General features: G+C 42.4%; 1 protein-coding gene and 1 long non-coding RNA gene across 2 annotated transcripts; one reads left to right on the top strand and one right to left on the bottom strand.

The window, feature by feature from the left end:
* Positions 1-409: 409 nt before the first annotated feature.
* LOC121547558 lies at positions 410-9986 on the bottom strand. The gene is made up of 3 exons (XR_005996528.1): positions 9947-9986; positions 1384-1480; positions 410-606 (listed from the first exon to the last, which is right to left on the bottom strand). It is a non-coding gene; the product is annotated as an uncharacterized LOC121547558 (long non-coding RNA).
* Positions 9987-19870: 9884 nt separating this feature from the next.
* Positions 19871-25388, top strand: faap100 (FA core complex associated protein 100). Its single transcript, XM_041858133.2, has 9 exons — positions 19871-19945; positions 20100-20264; positions 20621-20742; positions 20835-21808; positions 21912-22068; positions 22178-23165; positions 23499-23615; positions 23701-23787; positions 23969-25388. Exons 2-9 carry the CDS (start codon positions 20109-20111, stop codon positions 24098-24100), a joined length of 2733 nt encoding a protein of 910 aa, XP_041714067.2. The 5' UTR covers positions 19871-19945; positions 20100-20108; the 3' UTR covers positions 24101-25388.
* The last annotated feature ends 953 nt before the right edge of the window (positions 25389-26341 follow it).

Raw genomic sequence — 26341 nt, forward strand, 5'->3', positions numbered from 1 at the left:
AGATCTTAAACAATGAGGTTTCGAGGATTGACCACAACGCTGAGGGATAAAATATTTTTTTCTGCGCAGCAGCAGAGTACAAGCAGGCGGGTCCTTTTATTTTATGGGCGCCAGGCGCACATGTCTCTATCTCCCTTTTACGCATGGCCATTACGCACATCAACTAGTGCAAAGCACAAAAATATTGTAGCGATCCGCGATGCGTAGGGTGTTTGCCTTTCACTCCAGCGACCCGGGTTAGCTTCCCTACCTCACCATTTACTACAATTTGTTAGCAGGTTTACCAGTAGATCCTCACATTCCCAGTTTATATCATCAGTTCTAACAAATGAACACAATATATGACAAATGGAACATGAGATATTCAAATTGGGAAATAAAATATGTATTGATAAAAACATACCAACATAATGATGACAGACAATATTTACAATAGGCTACTGCGCTACCAGTGATTACTCCAAACAGAGCCGAAAAACATTTGTAAAGTACTCAAACAGGTCCAGTCTCTCCTCCTCTCTCATCCATGGCAGTCTTGATGATCTCTCCTCTTCTGCTTTTTGCCTCCTACTCAAAGTTAGTGATGGCCTCATTGCATGTTTTTTTCTGTGAGTGGAAAATAAAAAACATTTCAAGCTGGTGTTCTCATCATAATTGTCCACACACACGTATCTTCAGATAATACATTTTTTACTCAAAGATATGCCTGTATTTATAGGAGACGTTTGGCCTCAACATCACCTGATGCGTGTTCTGCTGCATTATGATTTTTTTCGCACAAGTTACAGACTGTTCAGAAATAACATTCTCAGCACTAGTAAAGACCTAGGATGTGGAGTGTTTTCGCTGCATCTAGACTAGGCTATATGTAGTTGTTGACATTCTTGTTCTACCCATATACAGTGCATTCGGAAAGTATTCAGACCCCTTCACTTTTCCCACATTTTGTTACCTTACAGCCTTATTCTAAAATAGATTAAATTGTCCCCCCCATCAATCTACACACAATACCCCATAATGAGAAAGCAAAAACTGGTTTAGAAATTTTAGCAAATGTAGAATCTCACTAATATACCCATTCTTTCAATTCTCAATAATAACATTAATACATCCAATATTAGGTCACGCCTATTAGATTTACCAGATTATAAACTATTCAATACAGACAGAGAATCTGAGCATACTATAATTCTAACAGGTTGTACTTCCTCCACCCACTGGAGGGCAACTATTATCGCCAATAATTCAACTGAGTATACTGACAGTTCATCTGTTAGTCTTCTACATATCTGCACATCAAATTCAGGAACGTAAACGCCTACTCCTGTGCGCCCACTATCTGGGTCCTTGGATTTCCAAAGACCTAGTCGTAGCTCAGCTTACAATGCGGAACTTCTGCTTCTCTTCCACAGTCAGTTCGTTCACACTCTTCTTCAGAGAGATGAAGTTGCAGTTGGGTGAATGGGACTTATGCTCCTTCCTGAAACAAGGAGAGTAATGCCATGATGAGAAAAACATTATCAATGGGATCAACAGAAACAACAATACTAAATTGTATCCTATTTCTAGTGTAGTAATTGAGGAGCAACAGCCAGAACAGGGATTGAATTAGCCTAGGCTCCCAGTCTTCGCTCACTGGGCAGTGGCGACTTTCACTACTGGTAGCCTGATTCATTTTCTGGTGATAGAAATCTGAACGCACTACCCCCTAGCTATCACCAGATAATAAATCAGGTAGTGAAAGTCTAGCCTCTGCCTATTTTGTCTCAAATTTACAGCTGCATAAAGAACAACCACCCAGACAACCGGTAGAGTTCAAATGTAATTTTAATCAACATTGTCTTGTAGAGGTCCTAAAAGGCTCCTTTTCAAATGATTGTATAGCTATAGCTCAGATGGTATGTCAGCTTAAGCTAGCTATCACTGGCTGATGAATCAGGCTAGACATGAACCAGCAACCCTGTTGTTACACACAGACCTCTTCAGAGTATGTAGCTAGCTAGCCCAATAATGTACTCAAGGCAGGGTTCCCCAACTGGTGGCGGGTGATTTTATTTGGCCCCCCAAGATTTCTGAGCAAAAAAAATAAAAAATCAGCTCCAAGTGATTTTAATTTAGGAAATCTGTTCCAAGAGTATGCCCACGCATATATGGGGCCAGTAACCAAAAGGTCGCTGTATATATATATATATATACATACACACCTACACATACACACTTGAAGTCGGAAGTTTACATACACTTAGGTTGGAGTCATTAAAACTCGTTTTTTCAACCGCTCCACAAATTTCTTGTTAAACTATAGTTTTGGCAAGTCAGTTAGGACATCTACTTTGTGCATGACAAGTAATTTTTCCAACAATTGTTTACAGACAGATTATTTCACTTATAATTCACTGTATCACAATTTCAGTGGGTCAGAAGTTTACATACACTAAGTTGACTGTGCCTTTAAACAGCTTGGAAAATTCCAGAAAATGATGTCATGGCTTCTGATAGGCTAATTGACATCTTTGAGTCAATTGGAGGTGTACCTGTGGATGTATTTCACGGCCTACCTTCAAACTCAGTGCCTCTTTGCTTGACATCATGGCAAAATCAAAAGAAAATCAGCCAAGACCTCAGAAAATAAATTATAGACCTCCACAAGTCTGGTTCATCCTTGGGAGCAATTTCCAATCGCCTGAAGGTACCACATTCATCTGTACAAACAATAGTACGCAAGTATAAACAACATGGGACCACGCAGCAGTCATACCGCTCAGGAAGGAGACGCGTTCTGTCTCCTAGAGATGAACGTACTTTGGTGCGAAAAGTGCAAATCAATCCCAAAACAACAGCAAAGGACCTTGTGAAGATGCCGGAGGAAACAGGTACTAAAGTATCTATATCCACAGTAAAACGAGTCCTATAAATCGACATAACCTGAAAGGCCGCTCAGCAAGGAAGAAGCCACTGCTCCAAAACCGCCGTAAAAAAGCCAGACTACGGTTTGAAACTGCACATGGGGACAAAGATTGTACTTTTTGGAGAAATGTCCTCTGGTCTGATGAAACAAAAATAGAACTGTTTGGCCATAATGACCATCGTTATGTTTGGAGGAAAAAGGGGGTGCTTGCAAGCCGAAGAACACCATCCCAACCGTGAAGCACGGGGGTGGCAGCATCATGCTGTGGGGGTGCTTTGCTGCAGGAGGGACTGGTGCACTTCACAAAATAGATGGCATCATGAGGAAGGAAAATGATGTGGATATATTGAAGCAACATCTCAAGACATCAGTCAGGAAGTTCAAGCTTGGTCGCAAATGGGGTCTTCCAAATGGACAATGACCTCAAACATACTTCCAAAGTTGTGGCAAAATGGCTTAAAGACAACAAAGTCAAGGTATTGGAGTGGCCATCACAAAGCCCTGACCTCAATCCTATAGAAAATGTGTGGGCAGAACTGAAAAAGCGTGTGTGAGCAAGGAGGCCTACAAACCTGACTCCGTTACACCAGCTCTGTCAGGAGGAATGGGCCAAAATTCACCCAACTTATTGTGGGAAGCTTGTGGAAGGCTACCCGAAACGTTTGACCCAAGTTAAACAATTTAAAGGCAATGCTACCAAATACTAATTGAGTGTATGGAAACTTCTGACCCACTGGGAATGTGATGAAATAAATAAAAGCTGAAATAAATCATTCTCTCTACTATTATTCTGACATTTCACATTTCTTAAAATAAAGTGGTGAACCTAACTGACCTAAGACAGGGAATTTTTACTAGGATGAAATGTCAGGAATTGTGAAAAACTGAGTTTAAATGTATTTGGCTAAGGTGTATGTAAACTTCTGACTTCAACTGTACACACACACACACACACACACACCACACAAAAGTTTGGACACACCTACTCATTCAAGGGCTTTTATTTATTTTTGCTAGAATAATAGTGAAGTCATCAAAACTATGAAATAACACATATGGAATCATGTAGTAACCAGAAAAGTGTTAAACAAATCAAAATATATTTTATATTTGAGATTCTTCAAAGTAGCCATCCTTTGCCTTGATGACAGCGTTGCACACTCTTGGTATTCTCTCAACCAGCCTCACCTGGAACGCTTTTTCAACAGTCTTGAAGGAGTTCCCACATATGCTGGTCCAACTCATCCCAAACCATCTCAATTGGGTTGAGGTCAGGTGATTGTGGAGGCCAGGTCATCTGATGCAGCACTCCATCACTCTCCTTCTTGGTGACAGTAAAGGCCTAATTAAAAGAACAGTGATGAAGGAAATGAAAAATGCTGGGGCAGAGCATGGCCAGAGCTCATGGCTGAGCGAATTGGAGCGGGAGAGAAGGACGAAGCTCGAAACAAATTTACATCCGCTCCAGCGAAACTCGATCCACCCCAGCTCCACTCCGATCCTCCAATTCAAGCCAATGTCTTAAGTAGTTGAACCTGTTATTACTCCAAACTCTTGAAAGGGACAAACTGACACGTTTTAATATTAGTTAAAAACCACTTTATATCGAAGGAGTGCCTTTGTTTTGTACACAAAGTTGATGACTAAAGTGTCTTATTAGGAATTTTCAAATTTGACTTTCTAAGGGGCCATCAATGGGAAATGTCTTTCTCGGCCATGATTCAGTTAAACAGCAGTACCTAAGCAATTCTGTAAGTGCAGTCAAAAGCCTGCTTCCAGACCAGAACCCTGGCCTATTGGCTTAGCTCGCCAAAACAGGCAAAACGGTTTCCACTAGTTACCACAGCCACAAAGCCAAAATCGTAAAAATTCATAAAAACATTTGCCTTTTGGTTGTGTGCTGAGTGATTAACCAAAATGTCGGTTATTTTTCGGTTTTTAAACAACTAATTGACCGATGTCGGCACAATTATTTGAATTCCATTTTGTTCGTTTTTTTCCTGTAAGCTCAATGTGCACATCGCAGAGATCGCTAAAACCTTGTTCCTGGAGAGCTTGTTTGGCGGATGCCAGGACGCTACCTGCCCCAATGCATAGTGCCAACTGTACAGTTTGGTGGAGGAGGAATAATGGTCTGGGGCTGTTTTTCATGGTTCGGACTAGCCCCTTAGTACCAGTGAAGGTAAATATTAACGCTACAGCATACAATGACATGCTAGACGATTCTGTGCTTCCAACTTTGTGGCAACAGTTTGGGGAAGGCCCTTTCCTGTTTCAGCATAACAATGCCCTGTGCACAAAGCGAGGTCCATACAGAAATGGTTTGTCGAGATCGGTGTGGAAGAACTTGACTGGCCTGCACAGAGTCCTGACCTCAACCCCATCGAACACCTTTGGGTTGAATTGGAATGCCGACTGCGAGCCAGGCCTAATCGGCCAACATCAGTGCCCGACCTCACTAATGCTCGTGGCTGAATGGAAGCAAGTCCCCGCAGCATGTTCCAACATCTAGTGGAAAGCCTTCCCAGAAGAGTGGAAGCTGTTATTGCAGCAAAGGGGAGACCAACTCCATATTAATGTCCATGATTTTGGAATGAGATGTTCAACGAGCAGGTGTCAACATACACTACATGACCAAAAGCATCTCTACCTGAAAATACATGAATACATGTTCACATTTTTTTTGCATATCCGATTCTAATCAAAAATTTTTCCTGCAGTCTAAACAGCCAAAAAGTCCATGGAATCAGATATTTCAAGCCACATTTCAAACCACCTTGGTAGTTTGAAATGTGATTCCTGGCCATGGTCAAATCTGATTAATTTGCAGTGAAGTGGTTTTTAGACTTATTTGGCATATCTTGTTGCTTGCTAGCTACTCTGTTGACAGTTTGACAAAAACATGTGGTAGCTAACTAGCTTGCTAATCGTTTACAAATGAGTGAATTTGCTAGAAAGCTAAACAGCTACCTAGCTGACTACAGTGGCTAGCCAAAAAGGACTTGTTTTGAAAGTTGGATCGTCTTATACTTTGAGGCTTTAAAAAGTGTTCTTACACTATGATTTTGAACATTCAAAGTAACATCCATGAAGTCGGAAGTCTGAGATTTCCGAGTTCCCAGCTGTTTTGAACGTGGCATTGAGCGCACGGAAGTCGGAGATTTCCAAGTTGTTTTGAACATGGCAAAAGATACCAGAGTTTCCGACTTGGAATTTCGAATTGGATGACCATTCAAAACGATTTTCCCAGTCTGAGCTTGCTTTTCCCCTGAGTTCCCAGTTGTCTTGAACGCACCAAAGTCGGAGATTTCCAAGTTCCCAGTTGTTTTGGCACAACATCACCAGTTACATGTTTCTGGCGGCATTCTTCTGTTAACGTTACACACATAGAAATAAAAAGGACACAAATAACCAATTTAGGCTTCTTTGGCGTCTTTGAGACAGAAGAAGCACTTGGCTATGTCTGGGCTAGAGTATATGTGAGCGGAGCGAGAAGCGTAGCGAGATTCAGAGCGTGCCCAATTTGACTGGAGTGCGGAGCGAGATACCCAAAGGCTGGAGTGTCGGCCTTCTCGCCCACTCCAATAGCGATCCAAAGTAGCGCTCACTTCACAAGCTCATGGCATGCCTGGCCCAGCATGCATTTGTAGTCTACTTGTGTGCTGCTATAGACCCTTGCTTTAGCTACTGTCATGGAGTAAGCTAAATATTTTCATAAAGAAACTGATAAAACACACATGCAAAATCAAGGTGACTCACAAAGATGAGAACCAAGAGCAAGAGAGGGAGTGCGGTGATGTAGTGTCCACAACTAAAGAATCATTGTGGAATCTGAAAATACATATCCCGAAAGCATGATATGGAAGGCTATTTACTACGTGCACATGCTAAAAGAAATGAACGAGGTGGGTAGCTAATTAAGTGTGTCATTGTAGCAAAGTATTTATAAACTAAAAATAAGATCTCTTAAAAGTTTCCTTCATTTTTGTTCTATTATCTACACAATAGGCCATAATTGATTTTGGCCCAATAGGCCTGGCATATTCCAACTGTCAAGGAGCTTTCCGTTTTGATTGGGTTATTTTGCCTAAAAACCTTTAGGCCTACCTATAGAAAAAATAAAAAATTATATATATATATACACATACTCTGCATCCCTGCCAGCCTGGCAAGGGTGGCCAAAGGGGTATTTAGCATCCCCAGTGGCTCTGCAAGCGCGGAGAGAATATTTTCAGCTGCCTGCCTGCTCTCCAGGCACTGTAGTTTCATTTAATTTGTATTTAATTCTAAGTAAGTCAAAGCCTGCGCAATTTATAGAATATAATGATTTAATACAACAAAATGTTGTTTAAATGCTGAGCGCTTAATGTCCCTGACTCCTATCGTATATGAAGATTATGACGTTGTTAATGTTTTAAGTGGAACCGGAGAGGACGTTGATTTTAGTATCAAGAGGGAATGTTTTAGTGTAACGCCACATACAACAGACAGGAAGTGTGTTGTAGACAGGGGATTGGACAGTAGAGGGAGCCACCCACATCTTGGGGAGATTATATATACTGGGGGAAAAACGAAGAAGAGTCAGAAGCATTCAGATTAATTTGGGACGGGGCTTCTCCAGACACCGCGGGTCTGTAACTTATGCTGTAACCTTGTGATATTAATAAAAGCCTCTAATCACGGTGCAGCCTAAGCGGACTCTTTGATTGACAGCAATAAGCCACCAACAGCAGACGCGACACGACAAATGGGGGCTCGTCTGGGATTCTGATTTCATCGTTCTTGGTTCCTTTCCTGAGTCGCGAGTTGACTACTGCCCAAGCCGGCTTTAAAGGTGAGATTACTCACAAAATTTGGGCATTAGTTATTCCGCTGATTTATGAGAGGGCATTGAAGGTGTACAGTTAAAAGTACTTGGGTCGTTGTTGATGTGACGTTATTGCTGTCGACTAGGAGTCTGTAATAATATTCTAAAATGTGATTCCATTGGTAAACGGCAGATAATTGGAATTTTAGAGCATAAAACGGTAGGAATTAAGTATTGAAGGTGTACAATTAAGGCAGATATGCATACATTAGAGCGCTGTACCGCGTAAAGACCCCGGAGTGGGCCATTTAGAATGGGCCGAAAAGCCGCTTGCACGATAGAATGTGCAAGCCGGTGTGTTTTTTAAAGGAAAACTCGGGTTGATGGAATTTATCTGATTTGTGATTATTGCTCGACTTTCGTCCGACGGGGGGTCTGCTTGGGTCTAATTTCTCGGTGAATGGTCATTAAATCCCACGGTAGCACAAAACGGTAGGAAAATATGTCAAAAAGGAAAAGGGCAGCGCAGGATGCTTATTTGTGTGTGGTAGGCCGCAGTTAGCTAAAGGCTAATGTTAATGCTAAATGCTGGATTGGGTTTCATGCTACATTGTACATAGCGGCTAATGCTAAATGCTAAGGCTAATTGTGTTGCGTGCTACATGCTAACGTGTCCTTAGAGGTCTCATTGCGATGAGATAAGCCTCTTAAACTTGTTTGTGTGTGTGTGGAATTCAGAGTTCTACGCAAATGTGAGCTCTGTTATGTGTAATTGTCTGACTATAAGTGTAAAATAGTGAAGCTGTAGCGTAATGCTATCGTTCTATTGTCTGGGAATCGTATCATTGAATGCATTTGCGCATGCGTTTAATTTTATGACACTACACTACAAAACGTGGGAGTTGGAGTTTGTGGCACGAGATTATGAGACGTTGGGTTACGGTACTAAAACTACAACAGGGGGATTGTGGGTAAAGGGTCATATTTCTGTGGGGTTACACTGCAGGGGGAGAAATAGCCACAGACAAGAGGTATTTGGACACGAATCTTCTAAATCGTTAAAGTGACGGTTGTTCGAACATTAAACTATTTGTTGAGATGTAGTGAATTTATAAATTAAATATATGTTGACGGAGTATAATGAATTAAATTAAATGACGGATTAAAATAAAATAAAAATGTTTTTGAGCGATCTATTTAGTCCTGAATTAAGTCTTAAAGCGAATGTGAGTGGGGGAATATTCAATATGGTTGAAGTAACTCAGTATTGCATTAACTACTAAAATCATTTCCTGTGTCTCTGTTCTTTTGTCAAATGAGAGGCGATAGGACGAGAGCAGAGGAGAGAGAGGGGAGGGGCTGACGTGCGTCACGTGACAAGGTGTGACGCAGGCAGAGGATCAGTCAAAATCAGGCCAGTGCTTTTTTGTTCACAAAATCTTCCCCTACAGGATGTTTGATGTTATGACAATTTCGCAGAGGCTTGGCAACAGACTGATCATTTGAATAAAATGTGCATCTCTGGATTTGATTGGAATTGTGTTGGGAATCAAGGACTGACATTATTCTTTAAAAATTTAAATAATTAAAGGGGGTTTATGAGTGTGGTAGGGTTGTAGATTGGAAGTCTTTGTTTTTAGGATTGTAGTCTGAAGTTGACTACTTGCATTTGATGGGTTGTGGTAAGATAGCCACCACTAATTGATAAATTGGTGACATAGGATGTAGAAATAAAAAATTGGTTTTAATTATTCATAATTTTTAATTGATTTTTTAATTGATTTTTTATTTTAATTAGAAATAGTTTTGATAAAAAAATTTAATTGAATTTTGTCATATTCATATTTTGGTTGGTTTATTTATAAAAAAAAAAAAAAATTTGGTTGTTTGGTTTATATTAATAATTAAAGGGGGAAGCCATAGGCTATATAGTCTAAAATAAAATAATTCACGATAAAGGAATATAAAAGGGTTGTTACAATGGGGAAAAACTACATCAAGGCTATGAAAGTCATTACACCGGTTGATATAGTACAAAATGGTAATCCTTTAACTAAAGTAGTGTTAGGTTATCCGGCAAATGAAACAAAAGTTGCCCTTCATTCTCAAACAAAAACTGATAAAAGATTCCAGCGATAAGATAAACAACGGTATAGAGAAGGTGACAGAAAAACTAATGGCAGAAGTTAGTACACCTTTCTCACACACGGATTCAGCAAAAAGACACCCACCTTATGAGAAGGAAGTAGAGCTTAGGGATGTTTATCCTCAGCTTCCAGGGATCATCCAGGAGGGTGATTGTTGCATCAGATATGAAGATGAATAATAGATAGAGGACAAGCAGAAACGACAATGAAGATGAATCCAAAACTCCAGAAGGAAGAAAATGAGACGTCTGGAAGAGAAGAAGTAACACAAGATCCAGAAGGAGAAACCTGCTGAGAAAATAATCCCAAGAATTGGAGGAGAAGAATACATTGAGGCCAAGATGCTGAAGAAAAGTAAGAAGATGATGGAAGATGATATTTCGAGGACAGAACTTAGAATATAAGCTTTTGAAGAATCCTGATATGTCAACAGCAAGAAAGAACAGGATCAAGAAACTCTCAGAAAACTCAATCATACAACTGGTGGAGAAGAGAAGCTTTGGTTATGAAGAATCAGAGTGAACCAAATCAACAATCACTGTTACAGCTTCAACTGAACAATATCAAATGCAATTGTACCAGCCAAGGGGGGTACCAGGTGTTTCATATCCACAGACAGTTTCTGGACAGACACAGAATTGGAGAGGAAGAGGACGAGAAGGCTTAGAAGGAGGAAGATTTCAGCTACACTTCCAGCAACTCTCAGAAGACTGTTATAATTATGGACAGGTTGGTTACTTTACCTGTGAGTGCAATGGGCCAGGAGGAAACAACAGAGAACATTTTTAAGGAAGATACAGGAGCAAGTCAAGATCACCTGTTCTCCAGGTGAACCCTAAGGATTCTAGAGCCTAGAAGATACGAAGGGGGGTGTCAGCTGGTAGCACCAATTAGGAAGAAAATATAGAGGTGATGGTGAATAGTGGAAAAGCTTTTATCTGTGTTCAGCCTAAAGAGGTTAAACATCTCACTATGTAAAATTAACTAATTAGGATAGGGATTTGAGGTAGTAAACAGCTAATTACTCTTAAGGAACCAATTGAGCTCTGCTATAGAACTCAAAGAGAAATTAAAATAGACATACTAATATTAGGACATATACCTATTGCAGTGTTGGAAAGAGATGCATTGTTTAAATTGAATTGTACAATAAGATGTACACTAGACGGCTGTCTGGTAGAAGATTTTAAAAAGTAGGGTTTTTGGGAATCATATTTGCTTAAAAAGATAATATCATAGGAAGGATGATAATCTATTAGACTGCCTATTAGACAATCTGTCTGAAAAATAAAGTTAAAAGGGGTGACTGTTATTCTGGGTTACATTCTTACACCAAGAGATTTCAGGCTAGGCTAAAAGGTGTTTAGTCGTTTGCCAAGTCTGTGTGTAAAGAAGTCAGAAGCAGGTGGGGACTTTCCCAATCACATATTCTAAAAATTGGTGGTAAAGGGATTTTGTGAATAAATCAGTGGAAAAGGTTTTTAAAAGTTAGGAGAAAAGATTAGATTAAAATAAGTTAGGAGAACTAGGTTGAAGGAACTCTAAGACAGTAAGCTAAGTTTCAAAGTTAGTAGTAAGAGAGAGAGAACAGTGGTGAAGGACATTTTAGAGTTTAGTGGGAAGATATAGTAGGAGTTTAGATCTGTTAGGAGCAGATGCATTGAGAAAGTATGTGTTGCTGAATGATAAGAGAAGATTGAGGGTGATTGAGTATCTATATTTACAGTTCCCAGCAGGGAGATCAAGGTAATTATAGGTGTATTTTTTATAATCAAAAGTTTGAAAGTCAGGGATTAGAGGTAGGACTGAGAGTTGGAAAAAGTGACACTAGTGGTGATAGATGGAAGTACAAGCAAAGACTTCAAAGCTTTGGGGAAAATGGATGAAGTAACTAAGGACATTAACACTTCAGTCTATTAAAACAACAGTGAGAAGCAATTTAACTCTTTCAACATTGATAGTTATTAAAGCCATAAATATATCGCATTTGATTATAAGGGAGCCAATGGCTCCAGCACCAATTTTAGAGGAAAATACTTATTGGGGTTAGGATGGGGACGTTCCTCCCACATGGAGAGATAATTATGGAGAAGAAGTATTGTTATCAGGACCAGATGTAGAAGCGGTGCCCCTAGTCAAAGGAGGTATAGTTTGTACAACAATATGGAGGGGAAGAGGGTTATGAGTGATTGTTCACTTATTTTGCGTAAATGATAAGAGAAGATTAGGGAGAATATGTGTACTTATCTAGTGCAAGCATTAAAATTTGTTCCGGTTAAGAATTATTGGTTAAAGGGCTATGTAATTCGTAAAGTGACGCCTATAATGGAAGATTTGAAATCTGTTGAAGCTTCCGCAGTCACCGAGGGAGTTCAGGAGGAGTAGATTACAGTAGTCACTCCAACAGTAAATAATGCACATAGGATATCGGTAGCCTTCCCACTAGAAATAATTAAGGTTGATACATCAACTAAATCAACTACTTTAATGGTAACTTTGGAAGGGATTAATGATACGATGGCAATAGCAAATGTAGGAAGTATGACACCGACAACAACTTTTCTGAAATTAAAGGGGGTAGCAAGAAGGACTCAGGGGTTTATGTTACGGATGGAGAGTGCTGTCAATGATAGTACGAATAGGGTTAAAATAGGAGAGCAGATAGTAGTAGAGCGCAATATAGATTCATCTGAAATAGTGAAGGATACTATCATGGAGGTACAGGATGAGGTCTTTGATTTTAATGACAGACAAGGAGAGGTATCTGATCAGTACCGCTCGTTAGGGAAGAGAGAAACTAAATGGATGGGTTTGATTCTTCTGTTGTGAAAAATTAAAGATAGCAGGTAGGAATCTTTGGTTCCAGCAGCTCATTCTGTAAGATCAGTGAGGAATCTTGAGGGTCCATGTCTGTTGAGAATTCCAGTCAAACATTTTAGAGACGGTCGCTCGACCTCTATCAAGTATGTGTCAATCTTATGCTTTGTCATGACTGTTGTATCAGCAACAACAATCAGTAACAGATAAAATAATGTCGTTGTCAAAACATTTGTTTAAGCCTAGGTTTAGATGTTCTTGGTTAAATGAATTACCCTATGGGAATAGGTTGGAGAGTGATGCCTGGAGACAACACTCAGATGCCGTTGTTGACTGTTCCTGATCTGGATGAAGATGGACAAGGGGGTCTGGATGGAGTACTAATGGATAAATATCCTTTTTGATTATTTGATCATGTTTCAAAAATTTTTTTCAATATTAGTGTGATTTTTAGTATGATTTTATGAATCAAAGGGGGGGAAGAGGATAATGTGATTCATACATCATTTATATATCATTTTTATATTCTTAGTTGATATTGATGTTTAATTTGAAAGTGTTGTTTTGCAAAAGATACTGTTTGGTCTTTTCTTTTCTTCCAGAAGCATTTGGGGAATATGTGGAGATTGAAATACTCAAACAAGGACAATATGAAAGGACAATGACTGGAGGAGATGAAACAAGGAGGGTGTGGAAAGGTTCCCATTCCATCATCAACAATCCATTGGAAGTCGAGACTACGGGGAGATGAAGTGTAGTGGACTACATTCCAGTGTCTGCAATGAAATATAGACATATTTGCATGTGTAATACATAATTTGTGTCATATTCTTAGGTATTAATTTTTGTAGAAGGATATTTGATGTTTTTGAATACATGTGAGGATCTTAGATGTTTTTGTTTATTTCGTTGATGCTTAGGGACAGGGAGTCTAGGCAGGGAGAGGTCCACTGTAGGGTCCAATGGGTTGACCAGCCTTAGAGTGGACATTTTTGGATAGTATTTTGTTTGCAGGGGCTTACATGTGTATTTAATTGCATCATAGTTTCAAATGCATTTACATGGTTTATGAGTTTATCTGGAGTATCTAGGTGGTTGCCTGGGGCAGAGGAACCGTGAGAGAATTTTACTGTCTTGATTGATGGATGGATATCTGGAAAGATGGCTGCCGGACAGTTTTTCGCTCTTACACTCCATAAAGATTTGTTCATATTTCATAGTAATGTATTCACACTTCATAAACAGTTATTCATATTTCATAGAAAGGTATTTACACTCTAGAGAAGAATGTTTTTGGTTTAATGTTAAAGATACTCAATAAGATAAATTGTCACTTGTCATAATCCTATTCTGTTTGTTTTCGAGACTGTTTAGTCTCGAAGGGGGGAATATCGTATATGAAGATTATGACGTTGTTAATGTTTTAAGTGGAACCGGAGAGGACGTTGATTTTAGTATCAAGAGGGAATGTTTTAGTGTAACGCCACATACAACAGACAGGAAGTGTGTTGTAGACAGGGGATTGGACAGTAGAGGGAGCCACCCACATCTTGGGGAGATTATATATACTGGGGGAAAAATGAAGAAGAGTCAGAAGCATTCAGATTAATTTGGGACGGGGCTTCTCCAGACACCGCGGGTCTGTAACTTATGCTGTAACCTTGTGATATTAATAAAAGCCTCTAATCACGGTGCAGCCTAAGCGGACTCTTTGATTGACAGCAATAAGCCACCAACAGCAGACGCGACACTCCCTACCAGCCTAGTGTGTCATACTCGCAAATGCTTCACAATGTATTTCTTTGTAGGCTATAGCCTTGACATAATATAGCCTAAATAATTCATTTTCGTTCCTTCTTAGGCTCCCTGTCTGGCTCCTGACCTATTTAAAGGGTTTTATGCTGTTTAAGGCTAGTTAAGGATCATATCACCTCCACCTTACCTGACACCCTAGAACAGGGATCATCAACTAGATTCAGCCGCGGGTTGATTTTTTCTGGGCCAGATGGTTGGGGGGCCGGAACATAATTACAAATATTTGTAGACTGCAAATTGACCGCAAGAAGCCCAAACAGATATAATGTTTGACTAAAACATAATCATTTTAAACCTTGCTTACATTTGTATACGATCATATGTCGCTCTATTATGCGTGGGAATACTTGGGAACAGATGTCTTAAATTAAATCACTTGGAGCTGATTTCCTGGTGTTCTTACAGTCTTTTTATGTCCAAGAATGCAAATTCCACAACGTTTTCTTTTTTTTGCTCAGAAAACTTTGGGGGCAAAATAAAACCACCAACAGGCCAAATTCAGCCTGCGGGCCGCCAGTTGGAGAACCCTGCCCTAGACCCACTTAAAATTGCATACCGCCCCAATAGATCCACAGACGATGCAATCGCCAAAAGTACTGCACACTGCCCTATCCCATCTGGACAACAGGAATAGCTATGTAAGATGGCTGAGCTGTAGTCAATGAACAGCATTCAACACCATTGTTCCCTCTAAGCTCATTATTAAGCTCGGGGCCCAGGGTCTGAACCCCGCCCTGTGCAACTGGGTCCTGGACTTCCTGATGGGCCACCCCCAGGTGGTGAAGGTAGGAAACAACACACAAGGGTGCGTGCTCAGCCCAATCATCAAGTTTGCGGACGACAACTGTAGTAGGCCTGATTACCAAAAAGAGAGCCTACAGGGAAGAGGTGAGGGCCCTGGTGGAGTGGTGCCAGGAAAATAACCTCTTCCTCAACATCAACAAAATTAAGGAGCTGATCGTGGACTTCAGGAGACAGCAGAAGGAGCACACCCGTATCCACATTGACGGGACCGCAGTGGAGAAGGTGAAAAGCTTCAAGTTCCTCGGCATACACATCTCTGACAATCTGAAATGGTCCACCCACACAGTGTGGTGAAGGTGCAACAGCACCTCTTCAACCTCAGGAGGCTGAATAAATTTGGCTTAGCCCCTAAGACCCTCACAAACTTTTACAGATGCACCATTGAGAGCATCCTGTCAGGCTGTATTACCGCCTGGTACGGCAACTGCACCGCCCTCAACCGCAGGGCTCTCCAGAGGGTGGTGCGGTCTGCCCAACGCATCACCAGGGGCACACTGCCTGCCCTCCAGGACACCTACAGCACCCGATGTCACAGGAAGGCCAAAAATATCATCAAGGACATCAACCACTCAAGCCACGGCCTGTTCACCCCGCTATCATCCAGTAGGCGAGGTTAGTACAGGTGCATCAAAGCTGGGACCGAGAGACTGAAAAGCTGCTTCAATCTCAAGGCCATCAGACTGTTAAATAGCCATCACTAGCCGGCTACCACCCGGTTACTCAACCCTGCACCTTAGAGGCTGCTGCCCTATGTACAGTTGAAGTCGGAAGTTTACATACACCTTAGCCAAATACATTTAAACTCAGTTTTTCACAATTCCAGACATTTAATCCTAGTAAAAATTCAATTTTAGGTCAGTTAGGATCACCACTTTATTTTAAGAATGTGAAATGTCAGTATAATAGTAGAGAGAATGATTTATTTCAGCTTTTATTTCTTTCATCACATTCCCAGTGGGTCAGAAGTTTACATACACTCAGTATTTGGTAGCATTCCCTTTAAATTGTTTAACTTGGGTCAAACGTTTTGGGTAGCCTTCCACAAGCTTCCCACAATAAGTTGGATGAATTTTGACCCATTCCTCCTGACAGAGCTGGTGTAACTGAGTCAGGTTTGTAGGCCTCCTTGCTCACACACGCTTTTTCAGTTCTGCCCACACATTTTCTATAGGATTGAGGTCAGGGCTTTGTGATGGCCACTCCAATACCTTGACTTTGTTGTCCTTAAGCCATTTTGCCACAACTTTGGAAGTATGCTTGGGGTCATTGTCCATTTGGAAGACCCATTTGCGACCAAGCTTTAACTTCCTGACTGATGTCTTGAGATGTTGATTCAATATATCCACATAATTTTCCTTCCTCATGATGCCATCTATTTTGTGAAGTGCACCAGTCCCTCCTGCAGCAAAGCATCCCCACAGCATGATGCTGCCACCCCCGTGTTTCACGGTTGGGATGGTGTTCTTCGGCTTGCAAGCCCCCCCCTTTTCCTCCAAACATAACGATGGTCATTATGGACAAACAGTTTTATTTTTGTTTCATCAGACCAGAGGACATTTCTCCAAAAAGTACGATCTTTGTCCCCATGTGCATTTGAAAACTGTAGTCTGGCTTTTTTATGGCGGTTTTGGAGCAGTGGCTTCTTCCTTGCTGAGCGGCCTTTCAGGTTATGTCGATTTAGGACTTGTTTTACTGTGGATATAGATACTTTTGTACCGGTTTCCTCCAGCATCTTCACAAGGTCCTTTGCTGTTGTTCTGGGATTGATTCGCACCAGTACGTTCATCTCTAGGAGACAGAACTCGTCTCCTTCCTGAGCGGTATGACAGCTGCGTGGTCCCATGGTGTTTATACTTGCGTACTATTGTTTGTACAGATGAGCGTGGTACCTTCAGGCATTAGGAAATTGCTCCCAAGGATTAACCAGACTTGCGGAGGTCTACAATTATTTTTCTGAGGTCTTGGCTGATTTCTTTTGATCTTCCCATGATGTCAAGCAAAGAGGCACTGAGTTTGAAGGTAGGCCTTGAAATACATCCACAGGTACACCTCCAATTGACTCAAATGATGTCAATTAGCCTATCAGAAGCTTCTAAAGCCATGACATTTTCTGGAATTTTCCAAGCTGTTTAAAGGCACAGTCAACTTAGTGCATGTAAACCTCTGACCCACTGGAATTGTGATACAGTGAATTATAAGTGAAATAATCTGTCTGTAAACAATTGTTGGAAAAATTACTTGTGTCATGCACAAAGTAGATGTCCTAACTGACTTGCCAAAACTGTAGTTTGTTAACAAGAAATTTGAAAAACAAGTTTTAAATACTCCAACCTAAGTGTATGTAAACTTCCAACTTCAACTGTACATAGACATGGAATCACTGGTCACTTTAATAATGGAAGACTGGTCACTTTAATAATGGAACACTGGTCACTTTAATAATGTTTGCAGACAGTTTTACTCATTTCATATGTATATACTGTAGTCTACTGTATTCTAGTCAATACCACTCAGACATTGATCATCCTAACATTGATATATTTCTTAATTACATTATTTTACATTCACCTTGTCATGTTTATTAAAATACTTTCCATTCAAATCATATGGTTTGGTTTCAACACTTCAAAACCAAACGGTAGGTCCAAGTAGTCACAAAAATAAAAGGGTGCTCGTTAAATTGTGATTTTAATGAATGGGGCTGCAGTTTTTTTTCTGTGAGCGCAGAAGGGTTTTTAGCGGAGAGGTTGGAAAGGAAGTGGATCCTTGCGCACCGCTCAATGAGCGAGATTGCAGACCGCGCTACACCGCTCACATACTCAGGTTCGGCCTGTTCTCTGTTGGGGTGTGGATTGATGTAGATTTGGCCATCTAGAAAGCCAGCAGCAAAGTAATGATAGTAGATTAGACCAGTGAAACAATAGCATAAGCATCATTTAGTGTAACCTAACAGATATAAAAGTGAATCACCAATTATGGGCAACTTTATTTACGTAGTTAGCTAGCTACTACGTGCATTTCTGAAAGTCTTGGTCCAGCTAACTAACTAACGTTAGCCACTTATTTTTGCTACGCGTCAGCAGTGCAATCACAGCCCTCTTCAAATGGCCACCCCACGTAGGTATTCAATCTGGTTTCATAAAAGTACATTTTCGTATGCTTTTCACTAAAGGGAATCCATAACTATGGAGCCAAATAGCTGCCAAAATACCTGGGCCTTCAGCGTACCTATCGCTAGGATCGTATGAAAATCCATACGTAAATTGTAAGGATCATACGAAAAGCCATGCGTGAAACATGAAACGTAACCGTTAAATTAGATATGTAAATGTACAAACCCTATGTTACGACTATGAATGAACATTTACATGTTCAATTCTTACTTTGTCTCCCTTTACTCGGTTACTGTTTCCCCTATTAAATAAATGTCAAAATATTCAATAATAAAATATTGAGTGGCAAAGACTCCAGTGGTCATACATAATTCATAGATTCACCAAACATCTCTTCTTCTTCGTGTCATTATTCCTGGTATATACTACTGGTTGTGATTGCAGACAGAGCCCAGAGAATTGGATGGTGCAAAATTGAATTAGTCATATTTTGATAAGGTGCATGCATGGGTATGCCCATGCTGTAGAGATACACCTAGCGGACTGAAACTTCACTGTTGTAGGCATAATACAGCTAGTGCTATCTAGACTTGCGGTGGCAAACAAATCAATTACATTAACTACCTAAATGTGAAGTAAACTCAACTGAGGAGTAAGAGAGAATGGAGACTTTTAACTTGAAAATGTGCAGGATACCTTATGTTTTCCCTGACTTCCGTTTTTTTATACTGTGTACGCGTTGAACACACCGACTACCTTATTGGGCATCATCTAGATATGTGTGCAACAAAAGTTCAACATTCACCTTCTGCTACCATTTCTGTCAACCCGTTTACGCATACAGTTTGAAGCATACGTTCGATAAATCCAAAGTATGCACCACACCAGAACGCACTGCAACTGCCTCTGCAATGCAATGCTGCAAGGCAAACGTAGCGTTCCATTGGGAATGAATGTAGCCTACTTCTGGTGTACCAAAACGCAATGACGCAGTCGGTGTTGAAAGCGGCACGGTGTGTTCGCGTAGCACTCCTCACAGGCCGTTTGGTGTACGTTTATTTTTTTGTTGGTGAGATGAAACTGCCAAAACTCGGAAAGGTATTATTGTATGTCAGAATTGCAACAAGATTTGTTCAAGCCTAAAATGTTAGCCCTTAATCGTAACATGGTGTTTGTATGTTCACAGATGAAAGTTTACATTTCACGTTTCACACATGGCTTTTCCTAACAATACGTACGTTCAACCTTTTGGCAACTATCTGGCTCCATACATAACGCTTTCAACCAAGAGTTTACAATAGCTAAAAGCTCACGATAGTACCGCACGAAAACGTTTTAGAAGTTTCGGCGGATGTTTGCCTGCGATGTTGTGATTGGTGGTAGGCTCATGACGTTATACTTCGGTCTTGGTGCTTGGGTAATGTGGTTTTGAACGCTGATTGGTCAGAAACAACACCCGCGGAGTTTTGCATCCGTCAACAACCTGTTGATGCATTTTCAATCAAGCTACAGCACTGAAACTACCTACAAATAGGTATAATGGACATAACTAATTAGCAAATAAGTTACTTGAAAAGCGTCTTAGTGCTACCAGAACCTTGACTACACAAGAAATATCCCAATTGGGACAATAAAGATAACTTGAACTTGAAGAATCTTTCTTGGTTCTGACCTGTTATTTTTTCCAGTTCTCGGCTATGGAGGCGAGATGTGCTGTTGTTGAGACTTGGGCTGAGTTCGGATGTCCTTCGCCGGGTACAGCTGCTAAAGTGATCTGGTCTGGGGAAGATGTGTTGATTTGTACTGGGAGCGACGAGGTGTCCGTCTTCAACACACAAAAGCTGAAACTGACGGTAAGGCTGAATCTCAAACCAAACACTTCGCCCACTTCAATAAAGAACAACAGGAACTGATTAGTGATGAACAGTGAACACACAGGTGAATAACAGGTGAACTGATTATTGATGAACACTCAGGTGAGTAGCAGGTAATACAATGACAAGGAACTGATTATTGATAAACACTGAGATGAATAGAGGCAGGTGATACAATTACAAGGAACTGATTATTTGTGAACAGGTGAACCGATTATTGATTAACACTGAAGTTGTAGTAACAGGGTCTATTTGAACTTGGCTGTCAACTATATGTGATATTCTTCATGGACAAGAAACACTCCTCTTTTGTTGATTATTGTCTGTTATTCCAGGCTGTCCTTCAGTTCCTGAGTCCAGTGTGTCACGTGGTACTGAGTGAGGACAAGCAGTCCATCTATGCTGTCTGTGAGAGTGATGGGGTATACTGTGTCAGTCTACCAACTCTGAACCCCAGGTATGAACCTCTTCATTTGAACTACTGAGACTGACCATGCAAAAATTAAATGTATATTTGATTACCCTCTCCCCCTTGTCCTGTCTCACCAGGTCTCCCACTCCACCAGCTGACCAATTCCCTGGCCCTGCTCTGTTCAAGGTGTCGTCTAATTCGCTGGCAGCCAGAGACGAGGGGGTGTGTTCTCTGATTGAGGTGGGAGGGTCCGGAGGGACCTTGGTGACCGTCTCCCTGGGAGACGCAGCCTGGTGGTTTACTCTCTATAAAGCAGCTGACCACCAGAAACTGACTCAGTTAAGTCTACCTGTCGTTTCAGTTGGTCACCATGTCGAATCCGAGGAAAATGGCGGCACAGGACTGGTCATGCGACCTGTGTTAGCTTGCGTTTACAGCAGTGATGCACCACCCTCGTCATCATCTTCATCATCCTCAACAACAACAAAACTACCACCTTTGTCATCATCATCCTCACTAGGTGTCGAACATTTTCTCCTGGAGCCTCTCCTCTTCAAGCTCCTCTTCGGCGTCGATGCTGCCCTCATCAACTCCCCCATGATCCTTTGCGGCCTGCCTGATGGGCGTCTCTGCTCCCTCCCCTTACTTTTCCCGGGACCACCAGGCCCCCGCGTTAGAGTTCTACACAGCCTGGAGCAGCCAATCACGTTTATCGGAACCACGACCAGGACAAATGATGGTCCACAGTGTTTGGTGGCAGTAGGCCGATGGGGGAGGGTGGTGCTGGTCAGGACCTGTGAAGGGGGGCCAGAGGAGGGGGGCAAGGTAGCAGCCTTAACGGAGGGGTGTGTGTCGGGGCCTGTGGTGTGTGTGTGTGCAGGCAGGGAGGGCTTGTACTACAGCACAGGCTCAGATCTTCTAGCCCTGGATCTCCCAGGGGTGCGAGAGGGAGCTCCAAGCCCAGGAGAGAGCCTGGTGGTGGGCCACGGGGAGAGGCAAGTCCAGGGACAGGCCATGGTGAGACCCAGGGAGTCTGCTGCCCTACAGAGTCCTGTCAGCCTGAATGTCTGCAGGGTCATTGCCCTGGCTGGGCCCTCACACAATGCCTCAGGTAAGGTGTGTGTGTGTGTGTTCAGCTCAACCAATATTTTCTGCGACCGATTTTTGTTATCAAGTTTATTTTCTTACTGATCATGTTTGTGTATGTGTTACAGGCATAGTGCAGCTGGTGGCGTTGTCTCTCCGAGGGAGGCTCCAGCGGTTGACCCTGCCTAAGGGGACAGAGGGAGGGGGCGTACCCAGGCTCCCCTTATCACAGGTGGGACAGAGAGTCAGGGACCTCCTTGCAGCCATCGGAGATGTGTGTGAGAGGTGAGGAGGCATGCAGTAGATTTAATGGTAGATCTAACACACGTTTTATTCAAGATGAATAGTACTTATTTTACATGTTAATTTACATGTGCTCTTGCTTGTCCCTTAGAGCCTCTGTATTGAAAAGCACCATCCAGTCCAAAACCCACTCCCTCAGACACCTGAATCAGGTGCTCAATGTCTGTTGCCTACTGCTAGCCAATCAGAACAGTGGAGAGCAGCTTCGGGTCAGCAAGAAGCCAATCAGGTGTCACATTGTTGCCAAGTGGAGCCGCCTGCTACAGAGAGACTCCCTGAATCTGACCTGTGTTCTGGACAATTCTAGTCCTTACGTTTTAGAACAGAACTGGACGTTCTGTGTGCGAGTTCTACCATTATCCTACCCTCTTACTGCAGGGGTGGAGAACACCTCTCGAACATTCTCATTTCCATTCCAGAAACTAGAGCCGGGTGGGAGAATGAAAGTGTCGTTGCCCCTAACAACGGCGGGGGACACGTCTTTCCCTGTGACGGTTAGCTGCTCGCTCACCTACTCCCTGCAAAGCCTGCTGGGGCCTGAAGAGCTGTCCCGCCTCCTGGCCAATGGGGAGCCGGCATCTCGTCTGGGATTGGAGGGTGGATGGGTCAGTCTGGCCCTGGACACGCTGATAGTGGATTGGCTGGACACTCTGCAGGTGACCGGGACCACGGCCCCTCACAGGGACCCCAACAGACCCTCCGTTTCCCTGGATACCGTCTCGATGGATATCGTCGAGGCCTTCCTGAGCACCCGTAGGATTATGGGTTCTGGGAGGGGGGATGGAGAAGGCGGAGGAGAGGGGACGGTAGCGTCTGATGGGGGGCTGTTTTCAGCAAGCATCAAGGTCTCAACAGAACTACTGAGAGTGACACTAGGACTGGAGCCACCAGGCTCCGCAGGCCCCCAGGTGCCAAAGGGCCCTTCTCAGGGTGTGTGTGACTCTGTGCTGAGCTGGCTGCTGTCTCAGGTGCCTGGAGGAGAGGACTGGAGGAGCAGAGGGGACAAGGGAGGACAGGAAAGCTCTGTGGTCTACGCCCGGTGTCTAGGGCGACACACTGTCAAACTCACAGCCAAAGAGGTGTGTGGGATATGTAATAATATTTTTACATATCATGAAAACATGATTGTATTGATACTGGGTGTATCAGTTGTGGTTCTTTGTAGCTCAGTTGGTAGAGCATGGCGCTTGTAATGGCAGGGTAGTGGGTTCGATTCCCGGGACGAGCCATACATAAAATGTATGCATGCATGACTAAGTCGCTTTGGATAATAAAAAAAAAAGGTGTATTATTATAGTTGTATCGATTGTTATCCTTTTAGACTCACTTTAAATTCATGTTTAACTTTCCTGGGAGACTATTGTATGAGGTATATGTGTTGAGAATGACTGTACCTGTATGTTGTTGACCAGGTAACCGTAGGGGACACCAGTGTGAAGGAGGTTAAGGAGGCTGTGGAGGTGCAGGTGCAGTGCTCTTCCATGGCAGCCGTGTGTGGATTACACCATGCTGTGTTATGCCGTGTACAGGTAGGGATTCCCAAAATGTGCCATAAACATTTGAGCTTGTCTGCTACTTCATCCTCTCCTCCCTAACCTACCTGTGTGTTGAAAGGTTCTGCTCCAGGGTGCTGCTGGCACACAGGAGTCCTCTATGGGAGTCCAGGAACTGGGCTTGAGACAGGCCCTAGAGCGGGCACAGGTGAGACCCGACTAACAAACTTTTGGGGCCTCTACACACCTGGTAACATAATGGTTGAAAGAAATCCACAAACACACAAAGAAATAGACAATCTGTGGTCTTTTCTAAACTTTTCCTCTGTGTGTTTATAGCCTTACCTCTTCCTCCTCTTCTTTATCTTCCTCCTCCTCCCCCCTGCCAGGCCCTATCTGAGCTTCTCCAGGAGGCTCGTATCGCAGAAGCCATTGGACTGGGGATGACCACGGGACAGACCACCAAGACATTGTTCAGCATTTACAGGCAACTCAGAGAGAACCCCCTCCTCATCCTCTGACACCGTTACCATCCCACATACGCTCCTCATCCATAACATCCTCATCCACACATATACAATCCGCTCCTCATCTTCATTCTCAGCCCCACACTCACTATCCAATACCTCTCCTGCAAAGGAGAAATGAATGACTGTTTGTCTCCCTCTGCTGTTTCTGTACACCAACAGCATTTATTTCTGTGAATGTTGAACGATCAAGTCATGTTTGCAAGGTAGTACATAGCAGGCAGGTGCTGTTGTATATTTAAAATGTATTGTGTGTGGATTATAGTGTACCTGTCAAATTAAAACAACTGATTTGAAGATAGTTACTTGAGATAGTGACTTCACTGACAACAACACAACATTATCCACACACAAAACATAACTTTTACACATCTCAGAGAGAGATTATTTTTATTATCGTTTTTCAAAGCTTTTCAGAAAAAGAAATAAAAATAACAAAAGGAAGACAAAGACAAATTAAATATGTATCATTCTCAAGTGACAGGCTGTAAATCACTAGCACTATACTTTTCTAGGATGATCGTGTTACAACTGACGTGTTACTGTATGGTTTGATTGTAGGGGAAACCCTGTACAAATCTCAAATGACACCCGTTACACTCCTATATCCCATATAGAGGGCTCCTACTTATGACCTGAAGCCATTACCCTATGTGGCTAGAATTGGGCTTACTGCCCCGCCTGTCATGCTTGTTAATGTTACGATGCTAAGGAAGCTGTCCGCTAATGATGACTCAGCTACGATGAGTTGATGACTTTCTGAGTTTATTCTTACACACCTCTCAACACTGTCACTCGCTTACAAAGTCAGAATTGGCAAAACGACAGGGAAGAACGGGAGTGGAAGAGAGGAAAGGAACAATTGGGAAAACCACAGAGTAGAGAGAGAGAGAGGGGTGGAACAGAGTGTAATAGACAATTGGTTTAAGGCCCCTTGGTTTTACACCAGAGCATCTCTATAGGTATTTGTAGCAGTGTGTATATAGTAGTTCTGGAGTATTTGTAGTTGCTGTAGTACTAATATAATATATGCCATTTAGCAGATGCTTTTATCCAAAGTGACTTAGTCATGCGTGCATACATTTTACGTATGAGTGGTACCAGGAATCGAACCCTCTATCCTGGCGTAGCAAACACCAAAGTGCCATGGTATCCAACTGAGCTACAGATGACCAGTAGACACCACAAAACTGAAAACCCAAGCCATGTCAACTCTATAGCCTCATTTATACCTGGCGCTAACATGCGTCCTTTTTCCTGATCTTGTCCACATTCTGATTGTACCCACATTTTCAGAAATACACTATATATAAAAAAGTATGTGGACACCCCTTCAAATTAGTGGATTTGTCTATTTCAGTCACACCCGTTGCTGATAAGTGTAGAAAATTTTGCACACAGCCATGCAATCTCCATAGACAAACACTGGCAGTAGAATGGCCTTACTGAAGAGCTCAGTGACTTTCAACATGGCGCCGTCATAGGATGCCACCTTTCCAACAAGTCAGTTCGTCAAATTTCTGCCCTGCTAGAGCTGCCCCAGTCAACTGTAAGTGCTGATATTGTGAAGCGGAAACGTCTAGGAGCAACAACCGCTCAGCCGCGAAGTGGTAGGCCACACAAGCTCACACAACGGGACCACCGAGTGCTGAAGCGCGAAGTGCATAAAAATAATCTGTCCTCGGTTGCAACACTCACTACCAAGTTCCAAACAGCCTCTGGAAGCAACGTCAGCACAATAACTGTTTGAAATGGGTTTCCATTGCTGAGCAGCCTCACAAAAGCCTAAGATCACCATGCGCAATGCCTAGCGTTTGCTGGAGTGCTGTAAAGCTCGCCGCCATTGGACTCTGGAGCAGTGGAAACACGTTCTCTGGCAGTCTGACGGACAAATCTGGATTTGGCGGATGCCAGGAGAACGCGACCTGCCCCAATGCATTGTGCCAACTGTAAAGTTTGGTGGCGGAGGAATTATGGTCTGGGGCTGTTTTTCATGGTTCGGGCTAGGCCCTTTAGTTCCAGTGAAGGGAAATCTTAATGCTACAGCATACAATGACATTCTAGACGATTCTGTGCTTCCAACTTTGTGGCAACAGTTTGGGGAAGGCCTTTTCCTGTTTCAGCATGACAATGCCCCCGTGCACAAATCGAGGTCCATACAGAAATGGTTTGTCGAGATCGGTGTAGAAGAACTTGACTGGCCTGCACAGAGCCCTGACCTCAACCCCATTGACC

Source organism: Coregonus clupeaformis, chromosome 31, assembly GCF_020615455.1.
Source record: "Coregonus clupeaformis isolate EN_2021a chromosome 31, ASM2061545v1, whole genome shotgun sequence".
Lineage (NCBI taxonomy): Eukaryota > Metazoa > Chordata > Actinopteri > Salmoniformes > Salmonidae > Coregonus > Coregonus clupeaformis.

What these genes read in the sequence shown, in the direction of transcription:
- faap100 (XM_041858133.2), top strand. Translation starts at nt 20,109, where the DNA reads ATGGAGGCGAGATGTGCTGTTGTTGAGACTTGGGCTGAGTTCGGATGT. An exon ending in TCAAACTCACAGCCAAAGAG is followed by an intron (nt 23,166 to 23,498) that starts GTGTGTGGGATA and finishes GTTGTTGACCAG; the next exon opens with GTAACCGTAGGGGACACCAG. An exon ending in AGGCCCTAGAGCGGGCACAG is followed by an intron (nt 23,788 to 23,968) that starts GTGAGACCCGAC and finishes CCCCCCTGCCAG; the next exon opens with GCCCTATCTGAGCTTCTCCA.